At 42.2% G+C, this 24,398-nt stretch overlaps 1 protein-coding gene across 2 annotated transcripts in view; it reads left to right on the top strand.

Annotated features, from left to right (window-relative positions):
* The window catches only part of PEAK1 (pseudopodium enriched atypical kinase 1), a 139,849-nt gene that overhangs the window by 99,454 nt on the left and 15,997 nt on the right, over nucleotides 1-24,398 (top strand). Inside the window, exons 4-6 of one of the 2 annotated variants that reach the window (XM_029064423.2) lie at nucleotides 7,412-7,528; nucleotides 12,669-12,895; nucleotides 22,468-23,213. In XM_029064423.2, coding sequence (XP_028920256.1) covers nucleotides 7,412-7,528; nucleotides 12,669-12,895; nucleotides 22,468-23,213 — 1,090 coding nt within the window. The remainder of the gene's footprint in view (nucleotides 1-7,411; nucleotides 7,529-12,668; nucleotides 12,896-22,467; nucleotides 23,214-24,398) is intronic. The other variant, XM_007664374.4, reaches the window with a different exon arrangement.

Genomic DNA, 24,398 nt, shown 5'->3' with positions numbered 1-24,398 from the left:
ACTTGGGCCTCAGTGTTGCTAATGATATTCGACTCAGCCATTAATAATAGGGGAATCTGTGCCTCGTCCTTTTGTTCACCATGCAGGAAAGGGGGACTGAGAAACCTAGGCTGGGATCAGGGAGTCAAGGCAGAGTTTGGCCTTGCACTATGGCCTTGTGTTCCAAATTGGCCCAGTAGTCCACTCAACTGTAAACCGATGTGCAGAGATGCTGGTGACCCTGGGTTGGCTCCTTCAGCCAGTCCCCCCACACCTGCATGGGTTCTGGAAAGTGCCCTGAAGCCAGCCAAGACGGCAGTGGAATAAAAAAGAGGTTGAAGAACGATCTCTATTAGGCAGATGGGCCAATTTCAGGCTCCCCAGGGTAGGCTTAGAGGCTGTGGTGCATGGCTCCCTAAAATTTGTTTTGTCTGCTCGCTGTAATCCTTGATGAGGGTTAAACTTGCCTTCTGGAGGTTCAGGCCAACAACTCATTATTGACCTTCAAAAAAAAAAAAATGTTCTCCTTGTGCAGACTTGGCCCTGAGAGTGAACATTTTCACAAGGAGGAATGGTTTTACTGTTGGCATTTGAGGAGAGAGGGTAGAGGTAATAGTACCCTCCGATTGAAATGGAGTACATATATGCAGCATATTTTACTTACAAAAGAGGCAGTTTAAGCACTTGGTAAAGATTACATACAATTGAGTGGCCAGATAGTTCATACAGATCAATAAACTGCTTTAGTTCTTCATTAAGTTAGGTTGTAGTGCATTTATCCCTACCCCACTAAACAGAGCTGCAGTTAAATAAATTCCACTCAGTTGTCCTTTATAAGTATGTTGGGGGTTTTTCGTTTTCCCCCTTTTGTTCCAGCTTTAAAGAAGTAATGAATTCAGACACTATTCAGTCTTGCCTCTTCTCTGAAATTAGGAGTCTTCAGACCAAGCAGTGTTGTTTTTGAACCGTTCACTAGCACATTTGTTAGAGAAAAGCAATCGTGTGTTACGACTATATAGACTGAGTATAGAATTGTGTGTTAGGACTATTATCAGAGATACTCTTTGTCTCAGGTGACCGGAGTCAAATGAAATAGGAATCGGGGATCTGAGATGTTTATCCCAGAGGAGGGGTTGTTCTGTTTTAAAGGCATGAGGATCTCGAAAGACACAGAACACTTGGTTGGTTTTTCACTAATTGTCTCCAATTACTTAGGTACCCCCACTTAATGTTCACTTGTAGTAACTTTGACAGGAAAACTTCCTCACCCAATGCCAAGGTTTGCATTTCCTACTTGAAGGCAGTGTAATCATAAAATTGTCATCCACAGCTGGGAATTCATAGTGGGAAAGAGAGAAAATAAGAGATTTTATGTAAGTGAATTAAGACCCTAAAACCAAAGGTTATACAAGGAGTGAGGTTTTAAAAATAATGGATTGGAGCAGAGGTAAATGGAAGAACCTAGACGTTCAAGGGAAAGGAATTTCACTTTCAGGTCACTAATCCGATCTGGTTCCAGTTGATCTCAAGCAAATGTCATTTCCATCTCATTATTTATTTTGGAGGCCAGAATGAAATACGTGTAGTGATGCCCAATTATTTATTTCCTTTTTTGGAAGCAGCCATCCAGCTAACATGAGTTCTGGAAGTATATGCAGCTTGACCAAAAATAAACTGATCAGGCCACCAAGGCGGGGTTGTCATCTCACTCTCAAAGAAAAGTGAGGTCCTTTGTTCCCGACCAGGTGCTTACATGGCTGATAATCTTGTTTCTCTTTGGAAGTGCCTCGTTTACCAATGTCTGCACCTTACAAGCATATGAAGAGCTTCATTCTCAAAAGGCTCTGAGGGGTCCTACAGTGAGTTGTTTGCACAAAATACCACCTTTAGGCTAAGCATGCGATTCCCCAAATTGTTGGAGTCTTTACTTTCATAAATGATAAATAAGGGTAAACTACAAAGAGAAGTATCTAACTTATCAAAGAAGCTTCGAAATGGGTTTGGTGTTCAAATTCAGAGTTCCCAAAACAGACAAACCCATAAGTGAACATTTAGAAGGAAAACTGGCACAAGAAACTTAATTTTATGGAATGCTTGCCTCCTAAACAGACGGTCTTTAGTAGAGTATTATACCCTCCCCAGGAACTACTTTCTCACCAAACTTTCTAGGGGAGTTTGTTTAACTTCATTGTAGGGGATTTTTCCCAGGCTCCATCTCCAATTTCATGGCGATCTGCTTTATTAAAGAGAGGCCTTATCAAGGTCATTGTCTCATCCATAAGACTAAAGTCGTCTATAAGGATCAAATTCTCATTTCCTATAAAGAAAAGGGACTATAAAAAAGCTGGAAGAACTTGGTTGCCCTCGTGAATTGCATGTTTTTTGGTATTAAAGAATAAGAGGTTGGCTCTATCAGCATTTAGAAAGAGAGCACATCTACACTGGCTGACATATTATTTCTAGAGTTTGGTTCGAGCCAGGGATGGAGCCCTTGCTTTGGAATTCTGTTTTGAAGGAAAATGATAACATTAAAAATAATCTTACTACTAATCAGAGAATCAAAGGATGTGCAGAATTTAGCATTTATATGGGTTTTTGGTATCTTCAAAGTACTTTTCTGTAATCCTTCCTTGCCCCTGGGAAGAAGGTAGAACTAGCCCCATTTTACAGATAAGGAACTATAGTTCAGAGAGGCTAATTGACTTGTCTGGAGTCACAGAATGAATAGGATTCGAAGCTGGAATTAGTATTTCCGAAATCTCACTGTTTACTTCCTTTTATAGGTTACTAGAACTCTAAGATGTTTATACAGTTAATCTCAAAATTTAGATGGCTTTAAATAAACTGTGTAGGTTCCCTTGTTTAATCTTGTGGATTTTAGGGTACCCCTTTTAAAATCAGGCTGAACTAAGTACAGTATCAGAAGTGATTCGGTAGGGATTTATTGCCCTTTTAATAAAGCTGAAAATACTCAATATTTGTGTTGTTCGTAACTCTCTTCAAAGCACTTTATGTGTATTTCCTAATTAATCCACACTCCTGTAAATGTCAGTACACCCATTTTCCAGATGAGTAATTGGAAACTCAGGCGTGTTAATGAGTCAGTGGCAGAGCTGAAATTAGAAAGCCAGGGCCCTGGCTCCTCTTCTCAGACTACTTGGCCACAGTTTCAGTCCTTGATTGCTTAGCACAAGTGTAATGTATTGATTAGATCAGTCAGGTGATATTGAGTGCCATAGACAAGCGGATCACCTTCCATAGACAGCCCAGTGCCTCTGTGATGGTGCTTCATTAACCTAGGGAGGAAAATAAACAACAAAGTTCTAAGAATAAGGCTGAATTGCTCCCTATTTTGAAAGTCCTGGAGAAAATTTCTTGGGGGCTGTTTTTCCCAGTTGGGCACTTGGATTTAAAAGCTTTTGATCTCTTGGGCTTTTCCGGGGGTTCCTTATTTTAACCACCTTTTTTCCCCTCTAAAATGAACCTCTTAAGACCATTATAATATTTGCTCACAGTCAGAGCAAAAATAAATTATTTTGAGCAAATACTGTATAAAGCCCTCAAAAATACATAAGGACAGTATCAAAGAATACAGGGGTGGAAGCTTTACCATCAGAGAAAGACTTCCCTTTGAATTCAGTTTTGAAGGTCCTAAAATAACTGTTCCAACTCACCTGAGGCCAGGTGGGAGAATCCGCCATCATCGATGAAGTCTTTCAGTATATTCATTCAGTAGTATTTATTGAGTGCTTACTATGTGCAGAGCACTGTACTAAGCCCTTGGAATGTACAATAGGGTCACTCAAGAGCTCAGCAAAAAGAAGCTTTTTGCCCTCTAGCTTAGTCTGTTGCAACCTTGGGCAACTGGTCATCTCAGTTTATTTTTCCTTGCAAAACCTGAAATTCTTCGATTGAGAACAAAGCTGAATTTCCCGAATGGATTCCATTCTGTTTTGCCATGGGAACTAGGTGGGAGGAAAGGGGGTGTGAGAAGTGGTTTTTGAGAGCAGCAGATGCAGTGGGAGCAGATGCTATTAGTCAGCAATACAATTGGAGCGGGGAAAGGGAGAAAGGAACTCTGGCCTGCTATCTGGCTTTACAGCTCACTAGACCAAGAGAGCAGGCAGACAGCAGAGAAGGGGGTGGGAGAAAAGATAAATACCTAATGTGCCTAGTGCCAAAATGGTATGAGGAAAAACCCAGGATCGCCAAAAAAGATACCTGTTCACTCACCCCTGCAAAGAGGTGAGTGACTATTTGAAAAACCGGGTTTATGGGCTTTTTCTTCCCCCTCCTCCCACCCCCTCCACCCCTATTGTTTTCAAATTCACTTTCTAGAAAATGAGTGTAGCAGGATTTCACCACATTCTAGTGAAACAAAGATAATGATGTTGCCGTATTACCTAGCCTGTATCTGTGAGAGATGTCAGGAAACAATCATCTCCTTCTAATGGCTCTATAATCCCTTTTCAAATATCAGCATCAAAAATAAACTGCCTCCATTTTATAAAATAGGTGAACCCAGTTCTGAGATTTATATTTCATGTGTTTTAGAAGCCAAAGCATTTCTGGCAGCAGTTAATTTTTCCATTATTTAACATCACAAAGAGCGTGCTGACAGTGATGTGGGACAGCATGGGGTTTAATCTCTTGCCTTGTTTTTGGTAACTTGATGCCTTAAGGTAATTTTTAATTTGGTGTCCCTTACTGTAAAAGGGGAGCTCTGACAATACCAAAATCATCATCCGATTCAGATCTTAAAAATGGCTTCCATCTTCCCTGGCCAGAAATATCACCTCTTTTGTAACTATAAGAGGCAGCTTTGTTTTGCATGGTATTTCAGATTTTGTTTGTAGGGACTCATTGGAGTTTAGTTAAAGGTTAATCGTAATTCAAGTTGCAGTGTGTGGAATGGATAGAGAGTTTGAAGTTACAGACTACAGAAGGCTTAGAGGAAAATTGAAGACATAGAGATAGCGATCAGTGGATAGGACACTTTTTTTTTTTAGCTAAGAACGCCAATGACTGGAAAGCATAGAGAAATCAAATTGATGACCCGGAAAATAAGAAAGGATTAAGAAATGTCAGATTGGCGGGGGTCCTGGAGGCATAGGGATGGGGGAAACTGAGATTTTCTTTTCTTTCCAGTGGATTACAAAGGTGTTGGATTTGATAACTTTGAACTCTGTTTCCAGCGTGTCATGCATATGATATTTCTTCCAAAGCCCATCACAGAATGCACCCACAGGGATGTGCAGCTCTTGAAATCAAGAACAAAGCTGGAAAATTATGCTCATGGTCTTTCTGAGTAATTTCCAGGGTTTTAAAAGAAATTTTATATCTATGTTGTCTTTTCCATCTTTCTGGCTATCAAGATGATCGTCAGTGTTAGAAAGAGGCTGAAACTGAATTTAGAGTGTTATACCCTGTGAAGTTCATAGTTCCTTTCCCAGCCACATTTTATTCATTCTGCCCCTGTGGAAGCTGAAAATCACTGTATTTGGAGTCTCATTGAGCCCAAGCTGTGGGAGGACTCAACCACAGAGAAGACTTTTTAACCTTTTCTAATGTGGACTTAGATCCAGTTTTTAAAAAATGCCTACGTTAACAGCATTTTTAATGAAAATCTGCCCTGAGTGAATTCACAAACAAACATGGATTGTTCTATCTGATCATATAATGATTAATCTTGCCACCTGAGTAGGCCATGTGAGCTTCCCACAGGAGACTACCTTTTTCATTTTTGAATTATGTATGAATATTGCAGGGTGTTGGGAGATAAAGTTCTGGGGGGGATTTGTTTAGGTAAGGGACTAATCCCGAGCGGTCTATTTATTTCCAAGGAACATCTAGATTTCCACAATTCTAATGAATGAGACAGTGACAGAGAGAGACATGCACCTTAGAAGTATCCACTCAAAAGTTGTCAGAACAGTTCAAATAAAAACTAATGAAAAACTAAGGTAGACGAGTGTTATACCATTTGTTAGAGCTTAATCTATCAAACTAGAGATGTTTGTGGTTTGCCTCTGGTTATCATCAGCAGGATTCCCACACTTTGAGTAAGTGACAGAGCTGGAAAGAGAACTAGAAAGTTTGTAAAATGCTCTGGTATAAAACCCGTCTCTCCTAAATTGGCTCTCACCTCGGTGAGTCTCCCGACTTGAGTTTGATAAACAGAATATCTCGAGTCAGCCGTGATTACCTTTTAATGTTCCGTTTGTCATTTCAGGTTCCTCATTTTGGAGGCGCTGATTTACCGCTTTGTTGTTTTTCAGTTTTCTGACACTTTTCACCCCCCTTTCACTAAAACTGAGTATGTCCAGAACTCCATCAGACACAAAGGTTTCTTTTCATTGGAAGGCCAAACTAACGATAGTATCATCCATTTATCTAGTTTTGTCCCTAAAAATCATGTAATTTCATGAAGATACAATACCATTCACCCATACCCCTGAATTCCACTTTTGAAAAAGGAAGCTGAAGCACCTGACCTACCCCCAGTTCAGTAAGACAGGTTGGACCTTGAGGACAGGACCCAGGTCCACTAAATTCCCCAGTCCAGTCCTCCCTGAGAAAAGGGAAATTTGAGTGGCTGCCTTGTTAATGCCATCATTTAAAGCTTATCTGAGCTATAGTCATGGATTGCGTTCTTGTTTGGGTCTCTTAACTGAATCTCTGCCCAGAGGACCCGCTGTACCGGTTTTAAGTTGTCCTCAAGAATTAATAGAAGATATTATATTCCCAGACTTTTGAGTGAAAATGTCTAGAAATTCTGATTGTGGTTAAATTAATAGTAAAGGTTTGTTGTCACCCCCTCCATTTTCTTCTGTTTGTCTTCCATGTAAAGTGAGTGAGTCAGCCTTCTATGATGCTATTGCTCAATTCTTTGTTCATTTTTGAGTCACAGCATGTTAGCACATTGAAGCCTGAACTTCTGAGAACCTCTCCCTTTTTTTTCCCCTCTCTCTCGTTTTACGATTTCTATCATACAAAGGACTGTTCTTCCTCAATCATCAAGACTTGACATTTCACTGATGCATTTTTAAAAATTCTGATTCTTTAAAGACATTACTGTCACCTTAAATGCAAATTTAAAATCTTAGCTTCCACCTGAAGGGAGATACCTGGCTTTATTCTCATCAACAATATGTTCTCTGTTCCTCACACCGGGAAATGATTTTAATTGGTCAGTTAATAACTATGCCCACCTCTTAGCGTGATCCTCTGAAGCCACTCTGTAAAATTAAGCCTTCACGCCCTCTGCTCAGGTTCTCAGAGAGTTAAGAAGACCAGTTTTAACTTTGTTTAGTTTCCTTGAGGTATTTGGCCCAACTCCCAGACCAAACCCCTAAGGTAAAGGTTAAGGTGCAGTAGGTGATATCATTGCGCAGAAATCAGGCCTCTTACTCACAACTTGCACAACTTGTAGCTCAGCAGAAGTCAATGGGATCAATGGCTCACCAGAGTTTCAAAACATGATTAACAGACTCAAGAAGGTCCTGAGAGAATTTCCTTTAATGGGGAATTGTGTGAGTGAGTACAGTGGGTGAGTCCATTCTTCTTTTTTTTAAAAAAAAGTTGCTCTTGCTCTTTAATACTGTACCTTGTGTGGTGAAGCACTTCAGAACTTAGTTGTAGTGTTTGTGCCGCATGTGCGTGGGAATGAGCCTGCCTAGCCTTTCACAGATTAATGCCAACTGTGTTTCCTGTGATATTATTTCACATTAGCAGAGCTTTAAAAAAACCCGATGATTTCCTTACTGAGAACTCCCTTTTTTTTCTGGACTGAAGTGGACTGGTAAGTTTAAAAATTGAGGAAAAATGAAAATAGAGGAACTCTAGAAGCTCTTTCGTCGGGATCAATAAATCCCTGGCTCACAAGACCAGGGCTTCACAACCAGCTGATTTGTGGGCAGGGCAAGAAAAGGTTGAGGGAGAAATTGAAAGATTAGGGATCCAGAGAATATTCTTGCCGGGAACGCCTAAAGCTGACCCTGAGGGATAAAAGGGGAAAAAACCCAGGTTTTAAAATGATCCTTTTGTCATAGGTGCTCTTAGTCACGCTGCTGCAGTGCTTTGAAATTAGAAACGCCGTAGATTAACTCAGCCCCACAGAACTTGAACAGTCTTTGCACTTGTTTTTTTGCATGCATAGAATCAATCGGTGATCCACGATGTCTGTGCTAAGCATTTCCTAGTTTTGCCTCTCTGAAATTTCACATTGTATACCTTTACTAACGTGTACAGATAGTTGTTGTTTATGTAAATCAGCTTGGAATCCCACAAGTGTGGAAGGAGATGCAGCATGTGTATGTGCTAAGTAGAATTTTGCGTTGTGTTTGTCACGAATGCCTTTGCAGGTGGGGATTGCTTGGGGATAGCAGTCTGTGTTCCTCAATCTATCCAAATTGGATTGATTTAACAGTGCGGCACATTTCAATGAGTCTCATTTAAAGGTGTGCTTATTAAATAAGGTATTCTTTATGGAGGAAACAATTTTCGTCAAAGACGACGGACAGATCAATCGGTGATTTCCTCATGAATGGATGCTCGCGTCCCTGCATAATGGGAAAAATAGCCCTTGTGCACGTGTTTCCAAACACTAACAGGTCCATTGGTCAGTTTCAGGTCAGCGAAACCCTAATTTGCCTTTTGATATTGTATTTCCCATAGACCTGGAGATACCTTTATTTTTTTCCCCTCTCTCTCAAAACATATATTAAATTACCATAGTGAGACTGGTTAGAGGAATGACTTTCTCTTCAAAATGGCTCTCTCGAGTCAATGGACAAGATGTGCTTTTCAACAAAACAACAAACACCAAAATGACAAAAGGGCCCATCAAATGATGGGAAATGCATAGGCTACTGTAGAAGCCACTGCCAGAGAGAGCTCACTCAGGGGAACTTGGAAACGGAAAGGCAGAAAAGGCTAGTGAGATAGGCAAAGCCATGGAGAGCCAGGAGGATGATGGCTGGCTGCCCGTCGCTTCTCCCTGAAACTCACCTGTGCTTCCCGCTGCGAGACAGATGGGGAAGAGTCAGAAACTCTTGATGTATGCCCAGGAGTTTGTGATAACGAAATAACATCCTTGCTGGGGTAATACAATAGATAAATGAAAATGTCATTATCATTAAAGCGCTCCTTGGAAATATGTCACATTTAATAGTGACTGAGATTCATTTCCCCCACCCCCCAAAAAAATAGGTAAAAATGTGTTATGTCAGATCATTTATATGCAGACTGGGAAGTGGGCTAGACAGCTTTTAAAATCAATCATAGTAATGGCATTTATTAAGTGTTACTATGTGCTAAACACTGGGAAGATACAAGGTAATCGGATCTGACCCAATCTGTGTTCCACACAGGACACAATCTAAGAGGGAGGGAGGCAGTTGAGGGAACTGAGGTCCAGAGTGAAATTAAATGATTTGTCCAAAGTCACACAGCAGGTCAGTGGCAGACCTGGGAGTAGAACCGATGACTTTGGGTAAGTCACTTCACTGCTCTGAGCCTCACGTCCCCTGGAAAATGGGAGTTAAGACATGGGGGACAGGGACGATGTCCGACCCGATTAGCTTGTATCCCCCACCACTTAGTACAGTGCCTGGCACACAGTAAGTGCTTCACAAATGCCATAATAACAATATTTATAATAATATCAATAACAAGGGTTTTGAGTCCTGTTTTTTCCACTAAGTCACACCGCTTCTCAAGCAATAGTGTTTGAGTACTTAGTCTGTGCACTTATCCTACTAAAAACCTGACTTGTTAGGGTACAGTAGAACTATTAAACATGATCCCTACCTTCCAGGAGTTTACAAATAGTAGGAAAGCATATACTATGACACTGAGAAGCAGCATGGCTTATTGGAAAGAGGCTGAGAGTAAAAGAACCATTTTTTGAAGTGCCTGTGTTAAGAGCTTACTATGTGCCAAGCACTGTTCTAAGTGCTGAGGTAGATACAAGGGAGTCAGGTTGGACACAGTCCATGTTCCATATGGGGCTCACAGTCTTAATCCCCACTTTTTACAGATGAGGTAACAGGCACAGAGGATTTAAGTGACTTGCCCAAGCAGACGAGGGAGAGAGCTGGGACTAGAACCCAGGGCCTTCTGATTCCCAGGCCCATGCTCTATCCACTAGGCCACACTGCTTCTTAGATCTGGGTTCTAATTCAGGCTCCACCACTTGTCTGCTCTACGATCTTGGGCAAGACACTTTAGCATGGCCTAAGGGTAGACCATGGGCCTGGGAGTCAGAGGGACCTGGGTTCTAATCCCAGCTCGGTCACTTATCTGCTATGTGACATAGGACAAATCACTTAGCTTCTCTGTGCCTCAGTTCCCTCTTCTATAAGAGGGGGATTAAGACTGTGAGCCCCATATAGAGCAGGGACTGTGTCCAACCCCATTTGCTTGTTTCTACCCCAATGATTAGTACAGTGCCTGGCACATAGTAAGTGCTTAACAAATGCTATTATTATTATTATTGTTATTATTATTATTCTCTGTGACTCAGTTCCCTCACCTGGAAATGGAGATTAAGACTGCAAACCCCGTGTGTGACAGGGACTTTGTCCAACCTATCTTATATCTACCCCAGTGCTTAGTATAGTTCCTAGCGCATAAGTGCTTAACAAATACCATAAAAAAAATTACCGGTAGGAGGAAGAAGGAAGAGTGGATATGCGATAGTGCTTAAGGAATAGGGTATGTAAAATGTGTAGATATGCTGTGGGAGGTTGTGAATACCCAAATATGAAGATGGCGCAGAAATGAAGCAGCAGCAGTTGGGACCGCATAATGTGGACGGTTTAGAAATTAAACGGGAAAGCCTCATGGAGGAGATGTGATTTAAAAGGTCCCGTTTCTGAACTTACATAGATTAAAATGAGTTTAAAATGGGAAAAATGCTTCCTCAGCAAATGACCATTAAATCCATTCACAATCAGTCCATCACTGGCATTTATTGAGCGCTTGCTCTGTGCAGAGCAACCATAACGATAATGATAATAATGTTGGTATTTGTTAAGTGCTTACTATATGCCGAGCACTGTTCTAAGCGCTGGGGTAGATACAGGGTAATCAGTTTGTCCCACGTGAGGCTCACAGTTTTAATCCCCATTTTACAGATGAGAAAACTGAGGCACCAAGAAGTTAAGTGACTATAACAATTGTGGTATTTGTTCAGCACTTATTAGGTGCCAAGCACTGTGCACTGAGGTAGTTAATGGTACATTCAGATCAGATACGTTCCCTAACCTACATGGGGCTCAAAGCCTAAAAGGGAGAGAGAATCGGGATTTAGTTCCCATTTTACAGATGAGGTCACCAAGGCACAGACAAATTAAGTGACTTGCCCTCGATTACACATCAGGTAAGTGGTGGAGCCGGGTTTATAACCCAGGTCTTCTGACTCTCAGTCCCTCGCTGCTTCCACTAAGTCACACTATTTCTCATAACCACTTGGGAAAGTACAATAGAGTAAGTAGATATGATCCCTGCCCTCAAGTAGCTTATGTAACCGTTAATTACTGTAGTGTCTTTATTTCCTCTCACGTAATGGTACAACTTTATTGATTGGGGCTTCACCTTTAGACCATTAGCAAAGCCAACCAGGCTTTCTTCCTGCACCTCTTATGGCTAGGGTCAAAGAATGGAGTTGTCTTCCAGTGTACATGGGAAGAGCTCCATTTCCCCGCACGTATTCTCACTTAAAGTAAGTTCTCTGGTTCTCGGTGGTGCCTGGGTCATGCCTCTGCGATCGAGATAGATTGTGGGCTCCTGAAGCAGAAGGCAGTACAGGTTTTCTCTGAAGTTTGGACTAATGGCCAGCAAGGAGAGAAACTGAAATTCAGTCAGCATGTTGGAACCAAAGAGGAGAGTGAGGAGATAGGTCCAAGGAGCTACGATTCACTTATGCTAGGGTGGAGAAACCAGAAAAAATGCATCTTTGGGAGTGTGAAATTCACCCGTTCCCCCTCATCTAGCTAGCCATCACCATGCAAGCCAGGCACTGTGAACAGAGCAGCTGAAGAGGAGACGTTCAGGAAGAATTCAGGACGGTAGAGATGCTTATGGGGATTGGCTGAGTCAGAGGTATGGGTAGAAAGGGAATTGGAAGGGGAAGGGAGGTTGGTAATGGCCTGGTAATCAGATAATATTCCCTGTTGGGAATTCTGGAAAGAAAGAAGCTTTTAATACATAAGAAAGAACTTGTCCTTCTCATAGAGTGTGTTTGGAGCTTCCCAGCAGACCTGGTCCATTCACCTGCGGTTTGAGGGTGATGCCTGCAAATACCACCTTTCTCCACTTTCAGCAGCCAAATTGGTCGATTTGATTCCATTTTTAACTCTCCTAGATAGAATCATATTCTCGACCCTGTACTCCTGATCATCAATCAAGAGTACAGACTGTCTCCTCCAGACATTCAGAAGCTCCCTCCTGCTGCTCCTCCAGAACAGAATGAAATCATAGAGGAGTGGGGCCAAAGCACAGCATCAAATGTTAAATGTTCAGAAAGGGATTCATGCCCCGGCTCTAACCCACTGCAGTACAGGTGGGACAACACGGGGAAAGTTCTCTGCTCTCCCGGAGCTTCTCTGCCACAGTTGCACTGGGAAAAACAAGACAGGTAGATATTGAAATTGGAACAGAAATGACAGTTGTCTCATTTGTTTCAGTCAAGGGTCAGATGAGGCATCAGTGGAGAAGGTTTCTCCTCGCATCCCTTCTCCTCGCATCCCTTCTCCTCGCGTCTCAAGAGCTGCCCTACTGAAGCAAGAAAGCAATGGCGATGCCTCGGTCCTGCCAGTCCCGCCTCCGCAGACCCCAGAGCGGGAGGAAGAAAAGGAGGAAACTTCCGATCCTTCTGATGCGAGCTCATGTAGCGCAACGTATAGCAACCTAGGTAAGCGGCAAGTTCCCATCGATAGTTTTCCAGTTCTTCCTTGTTGTGCATCAGATGGAAAGAAAAAGTAAAGGTTCCCATCTAGATATGGCAAACAGCCCATGGAGAGGGCAAGGTTCAGGAGCCGCAGCAGGGTGAGCCCAGATGGGGCCATTGACGCCCATCTCCTTCACTAGACTGTAAGCTGTTTGTGGACAGGGAGGATGTCTACCAACTCTGCTGTTTCGTACTCTCCCAAGCTCTCGTACAGTGCTCCGCACAGAGTAAGTGCTCAAGACTGTGAGCCCCACACGGGACAGGGACTGTGTCCAACCCAATTTGCGTGTATCTACCCCAGCACTTAGTACAGTGCCTGGCACGTAGTAAGCGCTTAACAAATGCCATAATTATTATTTATAAATACCGTTGATGACGATGATATCCTCGCGGCCCGTTGACGTTCCCTATGCTCCAGTTTAAGAACGGCTGAAATATACACTATTAAAACTATCTTTCTTCAGGCTAATTTCTCAGCTCTTTATCTTTCTCCCCCTCATCCCAGTCAGATGGGTGAACGTCATAACGAAAATCAGTCTTTTAGATCAGCTAATAATCTTTGAAATGGAAAATCCTTTAAGGGAATTCTGAAGGTAGATAGAAATGCAATTTTACGTATTTTGTGGAAAATGCTTTTTACTGAATCTCTGGGAACCATCTAGCAATAACAAACCAATGTACAGGTAGGTACTCCATAAAGAAAATGTTTTATTTCTCGCTTTCCAAGGACTTATGTAAAAGGACCAGGAAAAAATGATTTGGCAATTCATCTCCCTTAAAAAAAATTAATGGTGCCGTTTTTCTGATTGCAGTAGATCAGTATGGTTGAGAACTTTGCCACGATTTGTTCCATTCTCTAAAATTTTGGAAGGGCATAGTCCTGGGTAACATATTTTATGAAATTATTGTGCAGTTTGCATGACCCCAGATAATATATTGAGAATTATAATTGAAACATTCATTCAAAATTAAAATATCTCAACTATATTAATGATACCTTATGGCATTTTCCTTTTAAAAAGTCATTAGCTCTAATCATTTAAAGTTGATGATTTGGGATGTTTTTGCAAAGTACGAACTAGTGTAAAAGAAATGCATGCATCAATCATAATGCCACCCTTACATTTTTCTCACATATCTAAGAACTGCCTCTCTTGCCTTTTCTTTTTAAATCATCCTTTCTTAGAAAGAGACATCAATTCAATGAAGTCTATTCCTTGACTAAGCACTCATTTCCCCTCCTCCTCCTTCCTTATGTGTTGCCTTTGCGCTTTGATTTGTACCCTTTAAGCGCTTGATAGCAACCCCACCCTCAGCCCCACAGAATTTATGTACCTATCTGTCATTTATTTTAATGGAGAAACAGCATGACCTAGCAGATTGAGCACGGGCCTAGGAGTCAGAAGGATCAGGGTCCTAATCCCAGCTCTGCCACTTGTCTGCCGTGTGACCTCGGGCAAGTCACTTGATTTCTCTGTGCTGCAGTTACCTCATCTATGAAATGGGGATTCATACTGTGAGCCCCGTGTGGGTCGAGGACTGTGTCCAACCTAATTAGCTCACATCTACCCCAGCACGTGCTACAGTGTCTGGCACATAGTAAGTGCTTAATGAGTACCATTTAAAAAAAAGTCTTTTTGAGCAAGGATCTAAACATAGGCTATCTAAATGGGTAATGGCAAAGTGATGTGAAGAAGAACGGTATGGATATCTTCTTGGATGGTCCTTTGCATTTCATTTATGTCTGATGGGCAGCAAAATATGACCTCTCTTGCTTCAGTGGTCCATTGTAGTTCTTAGAATGCATGCATCTAATAATCTTCAGTAGCTAGTCCTAAAGGATTCTTTTTAGAATCTTGCCAGTCAATCAATGGTATTTTTTGAGCGCTTACTGTGTGCAGAGCGCTGTACTAAGTGTTTGGGAGAGTACAGTATAACAGAGTTGGTAGACACGTTCCCTGCCCACAACGAGCTGACAGTGCAGCGCAGTGAGATTCTTTGGCATTTTCCAGAGTCTCCAGAGTCCATTTTCTCAGTTCTTTTCTTGAGGGCATTGACATTTTAGAACTCCTGTTACATTTCCTTGGTGTAACATCTGTTGACAAAATGACTGTGCAATATCCTGAACATCTCCTTCCCGCTTCTAGATCTCAGAAGGTACACGCCTTCACATTTGAGAGCTTTATCATTTCTCCCTCTTCTGACTTCCAAAATTAGAACAAAGTCTACATCCTCATGTTTTCAAGTTTTTTATCTTTCATCCTCAGAGGTGCCATCTCTACAGAGTACCTCGCCTCCTTGTCTCTGATGAAGCTGGAGCCATCTACATACTTTAGCAGCACGGAGGCACTCTGAATGATCCCATAATGACTTTTCAGGGATGTAGAGAGCCCTTAGAGTAGAGGCCTTGGAGAGCTCCCAGATTCAAGCTCCTTAGCTTGATTGGCATGTCACAAAGAAGGTTTCTTTAGACCTCCCTTTCTTTATCAGCTCTGACATGTCCTAAATTTTAAACTTCCCATTGGTAGATGTTTATTCACAGCACATAATCAATCCAGAGTGTCCCTGGTTCAGAATATCGGTTTTTCAGTCGTTTCACCTTTGAGGCGTTACCACGTCACATTGTTATAAAGATGCAGTCAGTATTTGTAATTCAGTCGATGTGAATCACTTCCTTTCCCATAAAAGCTATTGGATTTTCCCGGAAGAACTATTGGATTATCTTCCCCATTTCTCTGCCTAGATTAGCAACCTCTTTTCAGTTAGCATGGCTACTGTTTCCTGGACACATCTATTTTAAGGTAGACCAATTTTTGTTTAGCTGTGGATGGTTGGGTTCTTGAAAGGTTAGTTGTTTTGGAAAGTCATATTTAATAAAAATCTGCTGCATTTTGGAATATGAATTTGTTTCCAACAGTGTGGTTTAGAACTCCACAAATCAGCTTTTGAACTTGTAACTGTGGAAATTTTGTTCCGGATGCAGGGACGTGAGCTGTTTGAAAGATCCCTGCTCTGTAGTTAATCCAAAACTTGATTTCATAAGGCCTGTTTCATCCAAATGATGACGGGGATGAGGGTAATAAGATATCATCTTAGTCCTTCACCCCTCCGTCATTACTTCCATCTCTTACACATTCATTCCATCAAGACCAGAAGTTTTAAAGATAATGTGGTTTTTTTAAAATAATCTGATTTTGTTCTTTTTCATTCGGCCACAAAGAACAGAAACTTAACAGATGATAAACTGGTGACTTTTGCCCTCCTTGGTTCATAAAGATGCGCAGAATTCTATCATGTAAATAGTTTTTGAAGAAGAATCTTAATCACCCGGTATCTCTGGAAGTATAGGTATCAAGGAATCAAACTGAAGTGATGTATTTTGACTGTATACTTTTGTCAGGGTTACCCACAGTGGGACAAATCAGACTGAGTCCTCTCACATTTTTTAATGCAGGTGCAATCTGTTTCAGTGGCCACTGTAACCTCAACATCGGTGGATCCAGCTTGCCATTGAACGACCGACGGTAGCGAGTGTTTCCTGTGTGTAGAACACTATCCTAAATGCTTGACAGAGTAGAATATAGTAGAGTTGGTAGAGGCAATCCCTGCCCACAGGCAGCTTACAGTCTACATGGGGAGACAGACATTAAAATAAATGACACAAAGGGTAAATAGTAGAGTATAAGTGCAAGACTATATGTGTGGGACTGGGGCGAGTATCAAAAGTACTTAAGGGGTACACAGCCAAGTTGATGGAGAGGGGAGATTGCACAGGGGAAATGAGGGCGTAGACAGGAAAGGCCTCTTGAAGGGTATATGATTTTAAGAGGGTTTTAAAGTTGTAGAATCATAGAGAAATGTCTTCAGTTTTTGAAGATCTCACTGAACACAACCATAATCCATAGGCTTCCCTCCCAAATGTGAGGACTGTATTCACTGTTTCCTAGGGATGGTTTGGTCCCTTGCATTGGGGAAGCAGGGCTGCTCTTAATAGTTTACGGCATTGAATTCTCCAACCTAAATTTTCTTTAGTGTTCAATTAAACCAGCCTGTCCATTTTGACTCTGGCCTAGAGCCAGTGGTTTCCAGGTCGAGAAGTTTTATAAGATTGTCCTCTTTTTCCCTTGTAAATTTCACCACGAGCAACAATGTCCCTTAACTAATATAGAACATATCCTGACCTTCCTGGACTGATGAAAATCGAAGGAAAAGAACCTCAGAGACCATGATTTGGCTCAGTGCCCTGTTCAGGGTAACTTCGGTCTACAGAATTTTGTTTGTTTAGTTGTAGTCTGATTTAGAGCGTGAGAATTTTAAACAGTAGTTGTACAAGAATGTCATCATGCTTTTCTAATTATAGTATAATTCCATTATAAATGCCAGGCACAGGAGTTTATAAATTGTGGGCTGCAACTTGGCATTCAAGGCTCCATTCAGGGAATATGGGTTTTGGTCATCTCAAAATTAATAATATAGACCAAAAGGAAAAGAGGTACTGGATTCAAATCTGAGGATTAAAAGCCACGGTTTTCAAGTTGAGGAAGTTATTTTGGGCTTCAATTTTAAAGTAGAATCTTCCAATCAAGAATAAATCTTAATTGACTGTGCTCTTAATAGAGATTTACATTTTTACCAGTAGGAATACAAATTTTACAGCTTGTTTAAAATAAGGTTTCTGTAAACTAAAATTTCTTGGGGCTACGAACATTGGAATTGCCTCCAGACAGCTTACTCCCCCAAATAAGTCATTCCTACACTTAAGGAAGTTGTGTTCAATAAAACTTTATGAAAATTTAGCCTTTTAGGTGCTCGCGAATTTGCATTTTGTACCATGCTCTGAATGTACATATGGGAAGCAGGCTTCAGAGTTATTAATTTGAGGAAATTAATCTTTTCTCCTCTACGGTTTAAAGTGGAAATGTCCTGGATAAAGGTGGAGCTATAAGAATATGAGAAGTCAATGAAATCTATGTACCATTGAGAGAAAAGGGTGGATGATGTATTCATGGCCCAGTGTGTGGAGAATTACCAAGTAAGAAATTGAAAATCTAATGGGACAGGTAGAACAGGCGCAAATACACATAGGGACCCTATAAAGTACTCAAAACGCACACATGACCATACTTATGCTTTAGTACCATAAGTAACAGAAACATGAAAGCAGTCACATAACCAGCAGCGCTTATTCAGTCACATATGCATGTTCCAGACCTGAGCTTGGGACACACCCACATGTAGCAAGGGTGAGGAAGGCTAAGGTTAAGTAGGGAGACAGAGCCAAGAAATTCAAGTTGAAATGAGGGCCCTATTGACTTGACATTTGCTTGCATTTGAGTAGCAGTAGTTAGGTGTAAGAATGACGCTGGAATAAATGCTAAACCATGTTTTAGGAATATTTGACTGGTACCCTGTTCTACTTTGGAAGATGAAAACCACTCATCTCCTCTAGACCTTAGCTCGTTATGGGAAGGGAACGTGTTTGCCAGCTCTCTTGTATAGTACTCTCCCAATCGCTTAGTACACTGCTCTGCAACAGGTAACCACTTAATAAATACCATTGATTGATTGAGTTCTCAAGTAAAGAGTGAGGTAATCAGAGACTATTCTGATTTTTATTTCTCTATCCGTGATCCGTCAGGTCCATTTGTACATTTCACTGGTTGTGATTTATTAGTGCCCTCTGCATCTCTTCCTGCCTGCCCGTTAGCCATTTTTCTGCTTACTATCTTTGCAGAGAATGATAAAATGAAAAGTAAGGAGGCAAAACTCAGCTTGGTTCATTTTCTACTTGACAACTTGGTGGGAAGGAGGATGAAACTCTTGGTTAAAATGAGGTTCGGGGCATATCCGAGGCTTTAAATTATCCAAACCACTCCCGCCCACTGTAACCACAGATCACCCTTAGTTAACTAATTCTTAGCACACCACAGGCCTCTGAATGGATTATACCTGGACGAGGGTCGTGTTTTTCTTAGCATTTATATGGCTATCCATTTCTTTTCAATTTCACTGATCATACACTTCTACCATTCTTGAGGAAACTGGCCCTTTTGATAACTGAGTCCCAGAGGTTTATTTGAACTGGTAATCTTTGCCCATCAAATACTTCCTCTCGAATTCCTTCAGCTCTAGGTACCATTCAAGACAATATATGGGGCAGTAACAGAAATGCTGGTAATAATAGAAGGTGGAAATAGCAGAGGTAACATAAGGTGGAAGCAGTGAAGTGAGGGAGAAGGGCAAACCTCTGGTTCCAATACCCACTGCTTTGAGAGGGCAAGCGAGAGAGAGATCTAGAGCCGGAATTATTCCTTTTCTACAAAGAGCTAGTGTGCCACAAAAACGTAGAGAATGCAGTGTTGCAACAGGCCTTTTGAAAGCTGAGCTGAAAGAGCTGGCCTCAAAGGCATGAGAGGAATGTACAGGGTTAAGAGTTTAAAACGAAAACACCTCAGATACCACACTTTTAAAACATCACTTCAAATGGTTGGAATTCAAATGGAAGGACTTGTCTTCGTGGGGGGAAAATATTTTCAGACTTGGTAGAATTCCCTGACCTTCTTGCACATTCGGAGGAATGTTTGGAGTATAAAAGTGCCCAACTATTTCCTGGCTCCTGGAAGTCTTTTTGTCAAGTTCCATCCTGCTGTTGGGTGATTGTATTCCTGCGATTTGCAAGAGGTAACTGCCTCTATTCATCCCCCTTCCTGTCACTTGGGCCAGTATTTTTCTGGGCAACTCATGGTCACACTTCTGAGTATTTGAGGTGAGGCAAGCACTCTGAGTGATGGAGTAGAAAGCTGGACATTGGATCAGTAGGAAGCAGAAGCAGGCCCTCTTAATTTCCTTTCACCTTGACTCCGCAAGAGGTACGATAGAAGGATTTGAATCTCCCATTCCTTTCCCGTTTAGACATTTTTATTTGGGGAAATGGGTGGGAAGAGCAGTTTTACCTCTCCATTACCTCTCACCCCAAACTCTGCTTTGAAGGGGGCATGCAACAGGTGTGGCTTGGTGTGAATTTCTTTAGCCTCTTCCTCACTGAAAGACTATGCTAGGTATATTGAGGATGCGGTAAATAGCTTTGATGTGTTTCCCGGGCCTGTCAAGAAAAAAAAAATCATCTTATTGTCTCTTCTTAAAAAATAAAATGATTTATCGTGAAGCATTGTCCGACTTCTTGGGAATAAGGTCTGATCCTGCCACTTCTCACTAAAAAGCTCTTCTGCAAAAGGAGACATCTTAGGGAAACTTAGCTGCAAAGGAAGGAGTGTAGCTGATTTCATTTCGTTACTTTCCCGATTCAATCACCAGTGAACCAGTGTCCTGACACGCTCATGGAGATGTTACGGGGTGCTTCATCGTTGGAGGAGCTGATCTTAGACTGTGAGAGTTGAACTGTGAATCTTATGTGTTAATTGAGTTCTAGGTCAATCGATTGCTCACCTAGATGGCTCACACAGTTGAAACCCTGAGATGCTATTATTAGCTTCCAGTTCTAAACAATAGTACAAAGTGTAACTCAGCATATTGTTAAAATATTGTTCACTTTAGTGATGGGCAAAGCAGTTCTTTCAACACTTTGTGTGTTGTTTTAGTTTCTAAAGCCCTTTTGGAACCTTTGGAGCAAGTGGTGTTCTGGGAAATGTAATATTATTACAGTTACAATCGTCGTTTGTATTGAAGCCTGCCCTTGGCGTTATTAATAGGGTGTGATGTTAAAATAGCCTTTTCTGTTCATTGTTTCACTCCTTTAGAGCATTCACCGCCTTTCATTCAGCTTACAGAGTCATTATTAATAGTATTTGGCTCATGGAGTCCACGAGAAAAGATATGGTTTCATTTTTAAAACTAGAATGTAAAGGCCTCCTCTTTTTCTTAAGCTTTCACAAAGCATTTATAGTCCCCAAAGAAGCCTGGTTATCCTTATCCAACAGTCCCAAAGGCTGTCATTGCTTAGGTATGTTTTATGTTCATCGAGATGTGAATTTTTGCATTTAAGAGGAGGTGGATTATTCTTTGCTAGCAACGATGCTTTACAGAAATTAGCTTCCTACTTTTCCTTTGTAATTGATAAATCTCACAGGAATTGAAGCAAATCTATTAAATAACTTCTCAAAAATCTCAACTTTTACTCCACAAAAAATGTTCTTTTTAATTTAAAGAGGGATTTTTGGTGGCTACAAGAACGACAGATTGATCACATCATTTCTTTTTTTCTTTTCGTATCGGGTTTTCCGTCTGGAAGAGCGAGGAGCTCTGAAGGGTGGGGGGGAAGTGCAGGGGGAGTATGATGACCTTCTTTCAAAACAAACATCTCTATTCCCTCCATCCCTTAAGAAGTTGATAAATATCTGAATTTCAGTGGACAATCAAGGGTGAAAATTCAGTGGGTTTTCGTTTCATATGAAGCAGCCTCATGCACAGGTTGTTTGTCAGTCACTCGATGGTATTTATTGAGCACTTACTGTTGCAGAGCACTTTACTAAGCGGTTGAGAGAGTGCAGTATGCCAGACACATTCCCTGCCCACAGCGAGCTTAAAGGTTGTTTCTTTAATCTGACTTTAAATCAGAGATTTGTGCAAGTTTGGGCTCCTAATGCCTATCTCCCCTTCCTTTGTCTGTCCCCTCTCACACTCTTCCTCCAAATCCATCCATCTTTCCAATGGAACCAAGTAACTTTCCACACAGCTGCATTCAGAACTCTTGAATATTGGCCTTAGCAAAGCACAATATGCAAGGGAAATGAAAGAGGGAAGTTAATAGAGCAGAATATGGCTCCCCCGATAGAAATGTAGTCAGGACACTGAAGTTCCCACTCCTCGTCTCAGCTTTGGTTTCATTTCAATTATTACAATTCCCACAGAATTGAAGATGCCACTGTAACGGCTTCATCCGCAGACCTCCCCGACCACACTCACCCCCACCATGCTTCCTAGAATAGGCTCAGAGTGTGATTTTACAGGCAAAGTCTAATGAGAGCTGGGGTTGTATTCAGTTGTTGCCTGCCCCTCGTGATTGTACCCACCAAGAGCCCATCTCCCAGGTATCATATTTTTGCCATTTCCCCACCCCCCGCCCCAGAACTGAATGGCTGGCTCCCCAGCTAATGCCTTTCATCCCATTTTTGTGTTTGTTCTTTGAGAGGACCAATCTAATGATAATTGACCTCTCCCCTTCCTTAGCTGGTACCGCTGGACCCCCTCCGGCAAAAGTGGGAAATAGCTGATAGACTCAAAGGACGAACTAAAACGTTTACAGGAACATCGCACACCTCGGCTGTAAATAACTTCTCGGCACTGAAGAAACCCAGCAGTTATCTAAAGCAAACAAGAAAACCCATTATTCTCCTGTCTGCCAGAGGAGCAAATGCTGTCGTAGTTTACCCAGAGGGCTTTGCCCAGCAGCACCTGGTGTGCCGTATGATGGTAGTGGCCCGGATGGAAAAGCACCCACCTCTACCATCCAGTCGTTCTCTCCCTTTCTGCCTGACCTACAGGGTTTTAAAATGTTTCTTTGTATTTTTGTGATGCAGGGCAATCCAGAGCCGCCATGATACCCCCCAAGCATCCCCGGCAACCCAAGGGAGCTTTAGATGATGCCATCGTTTTTGGAGGAACGGCAGAACGGGAAGCAAGTAAAGATCGCCAGCCCACACCACCGCCGTTGCCGAAGAAAACCATCATGAGAGCCAACACCGAACCGATTCCCAAAGATCTCCAGAGGTCCCTGGAGAATGCCTTGTACGTCGTGGCCAACCCCACCTACGATATTGACCCAAACTGGGATGACAGCAGTGTCGGCTCTTCAGTCAGCTCGGAACTCAAGGGATTGGACCACGAGTCCGGCGATTCCTTGGACAGACAGCCGCGGAAAACGAGACCCTCCGCCTCAGCCGCCAACAGCGTTTGCAGCTTAACCACTATCAGTATTAAGGATCGGTTCTCCAACAGCACGGAGTCCCTGACAGGGAGACGCGACCCCCAGGGCCAGCGGGGCAAAAGTATCCAGAAGCCACAGAGGCAAGCACTTTACCGAGGAATCGAGAACCGGGAGGAAATGATGGGACAGATCCGAAGCCTCCACACAGATTCGCTGAAGAAACTGGCAGTCAAATGTGAAGATCTTTTCATGGCCGGACAAAAGGATCAACTTCGGTTTGGAGTGGACAGCTGGTCAGACTTCAGGCTGTCCAGTGACAGGCCGTGCTGTGAGGCTGGCGATGCCGTTTACTACCCAGCTTCGTATGCAAAAGATCCGCTCAACAACTACGCAGTTAAGGTAAGAAGGAGGTTAAAACACTCTCTCAGTCCTAACCGACACCCAGGGTAGACAGCGGTCAAGTTAAACACGACACAGTGTTTGTCGGTGAATGGCAGTAAAAGTGCCATCGTTCATTTCAGCCCTTCACTGCAGGCCTTGTTCATTATGCCCTGACGCTTGAAAAAAAATACCCCCATTAAAACAAAAATCCAACCTGCATCTGCTCCTGGCTGTGCGTCTCATCTGCTTCCTGTAAGTTTAAAATAGATTATTAATCCTTACATCATTAACTTCCGGCCCTTGCCATCCCCTATTTGATGTTTTGTAGCGCTCTCATCATCAGTATATATAATTTTCATTCCCTCAATGGTAATGGGACCAAATTTGTCACACCATTTCTCTAGTCTAATATTTGTCAAGAGTTGGCAGGGCCTCCTTGATCATCCTCTTTTATGGATGAAGAAACTGAGGCTAATAACAGAAAAGAAATTGCTTGCCCAAGCTTTCTCTCTGTATAAAATCTGTTTCCAGCCGATTGGGAGTTTATCAGAGTCCAACCGGTATGCCTATCCAAGGAGCAAAGGGTGCCACCTTTTCGTCCTGAGCCATGATTCCCCACTCCTTAAGAAACTCCAGGAGTTGCCCATCCACCTCCGAAATGAACAAAAACTCTTCATTATTGGCTTTAGAGCCCTCAATCACCTTGCCCCCTCCTACCTCACCCCGCTACTCTCCTATCTCAGCCCAGTTTGCACACTCAACCTCACCCCGCTTCTCTCCTATCTCAATCCAGCTCGCACACTTCGCTCTTTTAATGTTAACCTTCTCACTGTACTTCAGTCTTGTCTATCTCACTGCCACCCTCTCGCTCGTGTCCTGCCTCTGGCCCTCCCTCCTCACATCAGACAGACCATTACACTCCCCGCCTTCAAAGCTTTTTGAATGCACACTTCCTCGAAGAGGTCTTACCTGACTAACCCCTCCATTCTTTCTCTCTCCTTCTGCGTCGCCCTGACTTGCTCTCTTTATTCGCCACCCCTCCCCTGCAGCATTTACGTACATATCGGTAATTTATTTATATATTTGTATGTCTGTCTTCCCCTCTAGACTGCAAGCTAGTTGTGGTCAGGAAATTTGTTTATTGTTAACGTTGCACTCTCCCCAGCACTTAGTACAGTGCTCTGCACACTGTAAGCGCTCAGT

This window comes from Ornithorhynchus anatinus, chromosome 5, assembly GCF_004115215.2.
Source record: "Ornithorhynchus anatinus isolate Pmale09 chromosome 5, mOrnAna1.pri.v4, whole genome shotgun sequence".
In the NCBI taxonomy this organism is placed as follows: domain Eukaryota; kingdom Metazoa; phylum Chordata; class Mammalia; order Monotremata; family Ornithorhynchidae; genus Ornithorhynchus; species Ornithorhynchus anatinus.
This window is presented reverse-complemented; position numbering and strand designations above follow the sequence as displayed.